The 8,429-nt window shown below is 50.0% G+C and overlaps 1 protein-coding gene across 1 annotated transcript; it reads left to right on the top strand.

Annotated features, from left to right (window-relative positions):
• The first annotated feature begins 1,904 nt into the window (after nt 1-1,904).
• Nucleotides 1,905-5,282, top strand: LOC127342287 (F-box/FBD/LRR-repeat protein At1g13570). Its single transcript, XM_051368220.2, has 5 exons — nt 1,905-2,023; nt 3,222-3,333; nt 3,398-4,270; nt 4,356-4,505; nt 4,721-5,282. The coding sequence occupies exons 2-5, from the start codon at nt 3,229-3,231 to the stop codon at nt 5,042-5,044; spliced, it is 1,452 nt and encodes a 483-aa protein (XP_051224180.1). The 5' UTR covers nt 1,905-2,023; nt 3,222-3,228; the 3' UTR covers nt 5,045-5,282.
• The last annotated feature ends 3,147 nt before the right edge of the window (nt 5,283-8,429 follow it).

Raw genomic sequence — 8,429 nt, 5'->3', positions numbered from 1 at the left:
TCCCCACTCGTCTCCCCGACGAGGTTCCCAGGACCGCGTTTTCTCATCCGGACGGCGAAATTCAGCTCAGTCGCGCCCCCGGTTCCTCGTTTTCGTCCGGATTTGGTCCTAAATTCATCCGGCGGGCCCACGCCATCCCTGGCCCCCCGGGAGCGCTCGGGGAGTCCAGACGAAACGAAAGCGCGGGAAACGCCAAGGAAATTTCCCGCGCGTCTGGTGGCCCCAACTTGTCGGCGAGAAACACCGATCGTCGTCCTCATCGCATCGTCTTCCGCGCGCTGTAAAAGCCTGCCGCCGGTCAGCATTCGCCGGCCACGTAGCTTCCACACGGCGAGTTAATGACGTCGCCTCGGTTTCACGCGCGCCTACCACTATTTATCGCCGAACTACCCCGGCTGCCCCGCATTCACCTCGCTCGCCTTCCCCCAAATCTTCCCCAAAATCGAACGAACCAGCAATGGTGAACGACGGTGCGACCAACAACTGCTTCGGCCGCCGCTCTCTCCACCAATGGGAGGGGCGACTCCTGCACGCTGCGGGCTACCCTGCGCCGCCGGACTTCCACGCGCCGAGAGGATGGAGGCTGAGCGCAGGCGGCGTGCCGATCCCGCCACCGCCAACGGGTGGGGGCGCACTCGAAGCGGCGATCGACGAGGTGCTCGTCACTCTCAGTGACGAGCAGCGCGCGGATCCTCGCTTCTTCCCCGACAACCACGAAGCGTGGATCGCGTTCTTCCGGCGCAGGTACGAACGCGAACTCGCCGTGTACGACGGCCCTCCTCTTCCTCCGGCAAGGAACAACGCTGCCGGCCGCCGCCGATGGTGGAGCGCGCCTGGCCGCACCCTCGAGAATGTGCTCGCGCACATCGAGGACGGGAAGTCCCCCGTCCTGGGGATGCCGCCGCCGGTGGCGGCTACCATGTCGCGTCGGCATGGTAGTTCCTGGATGCCGAGGAGGATGGCGCCATCCTCCCCGTCATCTGGCTCGAGGTCGGCGTCCAGGTCCGGCAGGTCGACGCCGGCCACCGTCAAGAAGGAGCCGGCGTCTCCACCGCCGACCAAAGGGCGCAGCACCGGCGCCCTCGTCATCCGTGACCAGCCTTCCTCTCCGCAGCGCGGGCGGAAGAGGAAGTCGTCGAAGAAGGAGGCCGCCGCGGCCGCCATCAACAACGCCGCAAACAAGCTCGCCGAGGAGGAGGCGAAGCGCGCGGAGGAAGCCGCGCGTGGCGGAGGCGATCGCCAGGTCGCTCACGGACCTGGTGCCCGCCGACAACAGCCTCCCCGTGGACGCCGCACTGGAGTGGTCCAGGCGGGACTGGGAGCGCCAGGAGGCGGAGCAGCAGCGGCGGTTGCTGGACCTGGCTGCCGCGCGTCAACTCGCCGCCCGCGCCGCCACACCATCCGCCGCCAGGAACGCCGCGCCCAGGGAGGTGATCAAGCTCGAGGAGAGCAGTGACGACGACATCTACCGTCCGTCGCCGCCACGCGCCGGCGACGCTGGCCAAGGCACGAGCCGCTGGTACGAGGCACCGCCGCCCCAGGACGACGCCGGCTCGAGCGACGACGATGACGGCGGCGACTACACGGCCTTCTACCGCCATTTCGGCATGTAGGAGGCCGCTTTTTAGTTTAAGTTTTAGTTTGCCAATCGCCGAATTCAAATATATGTACGAATTCGGCCTATTTATGTACGAACTCGCCTCTATATGTTAAATATGATTAAATTTCGCTTATGTTTGAATGAACTCGCCAATTTTGTTGCATCCATCCTGGACTCGCGGCTGGGAAAATGAGCCTCCCAGGCCAAATTTTCCTCCAATGGGCCTCCCAGCCAAAAAAGTGGGGAATGCTCTTACTCGCAAACTTGTTATTTTATATTATGATTAAAAATCTTACTATTAGTATATATCTCTACTAATCCGCCCGTTCGTGCTCCTCTGTTCGTCAGGAAGAGGCAGAGGAGGGGCGCCGCCGGCGGACCGCGGCAACTCAGGCGATCGTAGGCGGCGAATCCGACCTCCAAGTAACCCACTACCCTCCCTGCCTTTCTTCTTCCCCGCTGGATATTCTTCTCCAAAATCGCAAGGTTGCTATTAGTACCATGGTAGCACCGAGAATAGGATAAAGATGAAATTTCTCTGGTTTCTTCAGCTCGTCAATTCTTCAGTGCCCGCGGCGGAACCAACAGCGGAGGCAAAAGGGTAAAGCTAGGATTGGGGTGCAGGCGAGCAAAAATCGAGAGCGAAATTGTGAGGGGAAATGAGAAATGTGTCGCCTGGGTGCCGGATTTCCGCGCCCTTGGCCGCCGGAGACGCCGCGCCGTCGCCACTCGCGTGTCTGGCGGGCAGAGGAGCCCTTGGTCCCGCGCGTGTCTGGCGGGAAGTGGAGCCCTGGATTCCACGCGTCTATGGAGTATTCGGATCTCAGAGTGTGACCACGCGGCGGCGGACAGAGGAGCTCGGGGAGACAGAGCACGGCGGCCCTGATCGAAGCCGCATCCCCTACCGCAGCTGGGGTGAAGGTGGAGTTGCTAGGATGCGCAGCGGCGGATCAATCCGTCGTGGTGCTTTGCATTGTTGGAAAATAATTTGGTAGATTTTGTTCGTTCGAAATGAATCACACATACCAAATTTATCTCCGGCAATTAAGGATTTGTTTAGGCCGAGATGATTTGCTCCCATAAATCTCTGATACTTGGCCATCGCACGCCATGGGTAAACAGAATTGTTTGAGCCCTGGAGGATCACGACTCGGAGACTCGATCAGGAGAAGAATTGGATCACCCTTCGGACTCCCTTTGTCCGTCGGACTCCCTTTGTTTCTACTCTTGTACAGTAGTAGAATAAAAAACTCTCCAACGACCACAGCCGTTTCCTGGCGGTATCTCTGCAACCGAGAGCTTGATTTCGATCCCTGGATTTGCTCGCGTCCAATTCCTCTTATTACTAGACTAGACAAATCCTCTCGACCTCCCTGATGAAACACCATTGTACGGACCACCCGATCACCAAAACGCTGACACCGTCTTACTCGACCCTCCGTAGCCCAAGCCATTTTAGGTTACTTGTCCTCCCTCGTCCCTCTCTCTCTCTCTCTCTCTCTCTCTAACTTATGGTTCATTGATCAAACGAGATACCTCTGCATGTCTATCATCAAAGTTCTGACCCTCGTGATCCGTTTGTTAATACCAAAATAAGAAACTCTACCTTGTTAATTTTCAGGTTAACAATGATCAACCATACAGTGTGCAAAATAACTTCCTCAAATCATATCAGTGGGAAACCAATCTTTAAGAAAGCGACGCCAAACGTTAAACTGGAAGACCTTCCACAGGTATGTCAAATTTTCTTTTCGGTGTTAATTCTGTATAGATGAAACCTCTAATCTTTTGACGCAGGATCTGCTGTGCACCATATTATCAAAGTTGCCTGCGAAAGAGGTTTCAAGAGCTACTGTTTTATCAAGCAATTGGAGATATATCTGTGCTATTTGCTGCTACAAATTATGTTTCGCTGGTGCTACCGGGTGTTGCCGTGATACTTTTGAAAGAAAAGAATACCTCCAGTACATGCAGAAGTTCATCGATAATGTCAATACAGTCGTGCAAAAGTGCCATGGCAAGTTGCTTGAAGAATTCCATGTCAGATTCGAGTTTGATGCAATGCTGGTTGATCCTCTAAATAAATGGGTTAATTTTGCGGTATTATCACGGACAAAGAGCATAGCTGTCAATTTACGACCTATTAACAAGAGACGTACAGATGTTGATCGCTACGCATTTCCTTTTCACCTTTTGGATAATGGAAGCAACATGTCTCATCTGCAGTGTATACAGCTTAGCTTTGTATCTTTGAGACCACCATCTGAATTCAGAGGTTTCCCTATCCTGAGAAAGCTTGATTTGGAGTTTGTGGATATCGCTATAAAGGACCTTCAAGTTATATTGTCCAATTGCTATAATCTTGGATGGCTGAGCTTAGTCAGATGCTTCCTGAATGGCGAACTAAAGTTGGATCGTCCGTTGTCCCACCTTCGACACCTAACAGTTGTATACTGTAGGGTGACCAGGATAGAATTTCATGTTACGAAGCTCGTTACCTTTGTATACGATGGACCCATTGTTCCTATTTTCATTAATCAAGATTCTAAGCTTGAAAATGCATATATATGTTTTGACAAGACAAATTTTCAAGATGGTGCCAGTTCACTCCTCAATGGTATTCCGAGCGTTCAAAATCTGACACTAAAAATTTTCGACCAGCGCTTAGAGGTTTGCTCCTGGATTTCTATTGATGTTACCATTAAATTTATGTAAACATCATCTTGCTGATCATGTTTACTCTTTTTTCTTGCAGAAGGAATCACTGTTGAATAGCCCAGGCAAGTTATCCCGTCTTAGGTGCTTACAGTTGGTAATGGGATTAGGAGTTCAAAATATCGACAAACTTTCTCGTGTAGTTTCCATTCTGAGGGCAGCTCCGCTTATCGAGAAGTTGGAGATCAATGTAAGTACTTTTTTTCTGACAATAATGTAAGTAGTTTTCTCGATTCTTGTGTCCCATTCTATTTGCTTTTAGATTCTACCTTGTCTCTGTTTGTCATTGTAGCCTGCTCTTCACTTCTTTTTTGTCATAGGCAATTGAGTTGCACATTAAAATTCGAGTGGGACACATATCGTTCTGTACTCCTAACATATATACTACATGTTTGAATCCTGCAGTTTTTTCCCACTACTCACATCTGTTTTGCGGACAAGGATGCTTTGGGCAAGCAGCACCTTCAGCTGTGTGAATATAATTATCTGAAGAATATGCATATGACAGCATATAAAGGGACAACAGGTCAACTTGAATTTCTTCTGCATGTTGTGGAAAATGCCCCTGCGCTGGAGGAATTAATTGTGGACACTGCTTTACGGGATTATGAAGAGCAATACGCAGGCCTATATTGCAGAAAGAAAGCATGCGCAGAGCGCGCTGTGCAGCATGCTAGATCTTGTCTCGGTGGAAAACTTTCAGCAAAGGTGAAACTTTGTGTTATGTAGGTAGGGCTGCTTTAGTCAGCAAGTTTGTGCGATTGTCCAAGGGCTGTTGTGCCTGTTTCTGTTGAAAAATTGCGCCATCTCTATGTGAGGCTGTGAGAAGTATTTGTGAATGAAACAAGTAATATGGGTATGGTAGCTAGCTTGGCTAGATAAAGAAAGAAGTTAGTTTCCACCTGCGCAGATTTGAAGCAGCCTAGGTGACACGTTCTATTTCAGCCTGTTTGGCAATTTCAGAGTATCTTCAGTCCAGTCGCGTCTCCCAAACAAAATCGTGCCGGATTGAGCGTTTGGGAGTTTCGTTAGTGCCGCGTTTGGGGGACGTTGCTTCCCAGCCACGTCCCTCAAACGCCTCCCCCAAACATTAAAGTACTCTTTTTTATTTTTTTGTATTTTTATTTCAATAAAGAGAAGTAATATCCACAAACTAATACATAATTGGGAATGTGGTTTACACGAAGACATAATTTGGAACATGATTTTCCAAAAACTAATACATAATTTGAACCACGGTGGACACAAATATAAAATATTGCAAAAAAACTAAACCTAACTAGGACGTGAATCGAAGGTTTCCTGTGTTCGCTGCTAAGAAAGAACACTCGAGGGCACACCCAGTCACCCAAACTGGAAAATCCAGCGGGAGATGGTGCCCTTGTTGGTTCTACCGAGGACGAATAGGCAGAAACCTCCGTGCACGTATTCGATGCAAAGAAACAACACTCTTCATCAGTTGTCCTCCTCGTCGGTGCTATCGCCGTGGTAGTCCCGGCGGCAGCGCGTCTCGTCCAAGACCTTGATGCTCATGTCCCTGTCGCCAAAGTAGGAGAACAGGAGGATGAAGCCGGCTTCGAGGCTGTGGTGGCGCGCGAACTTCTCCCAGCCGATGTGGAGGTACATCTTGCCGCGCGCGTCGTAGATCACGTCGACGATCCACCGATAGTAGCCGCACGAAGCCTCCCGCAGATGCATCATGCCCGGGCGGTCGTCGCCGGTGACGTACTCGGCGAAGGAGTCCGACAGCCTCTGGATGCCGCGTGGGTCGCCCTTGAGGACGAGGACGAACTCGAACAGCACGCCCGCCTCCACGTCCATCTCCGACGATGAAGACGACGGCGTGGCAGGCGACGGCGAGCGTGCAGCTCTGCCGCGGCCACGACCACGGCCACGACCACGACCGCGAGATCGGCCTCCGCCTCTCCCAGCCATGACGTCGACTCTTGTTGAGATGGTGGCGGCTAGATTTGGGGAGAGAGGCGCTAGGGTTTGTGTTTGAGAGGGACAATGAGAGGCGGCCCTTTTTATAGGCCGGAGGGAGGCGGGGGAGCAGTGACGCTCATTAACGCCGGCACGCAGAGCTAGGCGCGACGATACGCGTCACTGCGCCTCTGCGGGAACTGCACCGTCGCTGCGCGCCAATAACTTCCGTCGCGAGGTAGGCGACGGTTAGGTTAAAATTTATTGTGCCGCTGACGGGTCGGGCCCGTGTCGCTTCGCCTCGCTTTTCGTTGTGTCTGGCGTCCCCGGTGCGTCCCCTGTGGGGCGGGGACGGGCTCGGGGCGGCGGACACCGTAGCGGGGCGCGCCAGACAAAAGACGGGTTTGGAGGACGCGGCTGAAACCGTTTTTTTGTCCGGCGCGCCCCAAATAGCTTTGGGGGACATTTTGGGGGACGCGAGTGGAGATGCTAAATGGGAATAGGAATTGAGAAGTGGGAGTTCGTTAGAGGATTAGGCTTGTGAAGTTGACTATTAGTCTCACTAGTTGAATGCGGTCCCTTAATTATTTTGTATCAACACACTAATACTATAAACAAAAATAAATTAAACCGTTTTTTTGTGCATAATTCAACAACATTATTCATGGAACAAGTTTGGCTTTACTAGGCAACAAATAATTGAGTCTTTTGACCGCTGGACGGGAATATTTGGCACTCGAGTTTCATCCACTCTATATGCACCAAAAATATCTATTCTAAATAAAGTAAAAATCAGAATCCTTTTGGGAATCAAAGATGACCAAGTATTGTACTCATATATAAATGTTTGGTCCAGAAATGATTCCCATTGACATTAGTGTAAAAAAACAAATTTAGGACAAATATAGCTGAATAGTACTTAGGACGACGGGTTCCATGGAGCCCCTTCTTAAATTTTGTTGAAATCGAAAATTTGAAGTTTCAAAAGACTCTGGAAAAAAAATCTTAGATGTTGACAATGACCGTATTCTTTGGTCCTGCAAAATCTTAAAGCACACTCTTCAAATGGTTTTAAGGTGCGCGCAATTCATGGGATGGATGCACTATAAATCTATCATTTAACTATGTTACCTCGGATGAAAAAAAAGAAATGGGATGATCCTTCAAAGAGGTGCATGACGACACTAAGGCTAGTCACAGTGCATTGCATCATATAGTGGTATTCTGCAGTACACAAACCTGCACTGAGGGAGCAAATAGGTACAAGAGCAATCACAAGGTGACATGCGGCATTTTATTTTTTGCAAAAAGACCCTTGTATGTTTTATTTTAAACTTTGTAACCATGGAGCTACCTTACATGCTAGTCCCACCTGCCAGTCACGTGTACAAATAATTAAAACTATATATATGGAGTGGGGATTCGAACTCGTGAAGTCGTGATCAACCAATACAACCCACACGTGATTGCTAGTACAACACACATCAATTTTTTCTAAACTAGCTGGACATTATATTTTATCTTTAGTCTGTGAATACTTGTGTGACCACAACCCGTCATGGATGACGTAGCTAGGCCTGTGCAACGTCCCGGCCTCCGACAATGATCACACTCGCATTTGAAACAAAGAAGGGTGAGGTTCAGTCATATGATGAGCAGGAGTGGGCGGGCGGCCCTCACTCAGCGGCGCACGAGAAGGATGAGTATGGCAGCGACGAGCTGGCAAGAGAGGATGCTGATAATAGCGGGTGGTCGCAGCGGCGGCCACGGCCATGCGAGATGTTCGTATGCAACCTGCCACACAAGTGCAACGTATATGAATTGCTCGAGCTCTTTAGGACCTACGGCACCATCCTCTCATACTTTGCTCTCGATTTTGAAGTTAGTGTTACAAGCTGAACTGCATTATTTCGACATTTTGAATCTGTGAAAGTTTTGTGTTTATGCTTCCACATTATCTTATTGGTAGCTATTGATGAATAATATATACTTTTTCGCAAAAAAGGTAATGTACAACATTACAGGTACAGGTTACTCCTTCACGTCACTCGTATAATAAGATGATGTCCAGCAAACGTCTATGAAGTCTGGCTAGGTATAATGGTAATTGTGAGTAGATCACATTGATTGACTGCGAGTTCGAATCCCACTCAGCACATCTAGTTTTAATTTTTTATGTAAGCCACTCACA

Source organism: Lolium perenne, chromosome 3 (assembly GCF_019359855.2).
Source record: "Lolium perenne isolate Kyuss_39 chromosome 3, Kyuss_2.0, whole genome shotgun sequence".
Lineage (NCBI taxonomy): Eukaryota > Viridiplantae > Streptophyta > Magnoliopsida > Poales > Poaceae > Lolium > Lolium perenne.
This window is presented reverse-complemented; position numbering and strand designations above follow the sequence as displayed.

What these genes read in the sequence shown, in the direction of transcription:
- LOC127342287 (XM_051368220.2), top strand. Translation starts at nt 3,229, where the DNA reads ATGATCAACCATACAGTGTGCAAAATAACTTCCTCAAATCATATCAGT. An exon ending in AACTGGAAGACCTTCCACAG is followed by an intron (nt 3,334 to 3,397) that starts GTATGTCAAATT and finishes CTTTTGACGCAG; the next exon opens with GATCTGCTGTGCACCATATT. An exon ending in TTTTCGACCAGCGCTTAGAG is followed by an intron (nt 4,271 to 4,355) that starts GTTTGCTCCTGG and finishes TTTTTCTTGCAG; the next exon opens with AAGGAATCACTGTTGAATAG.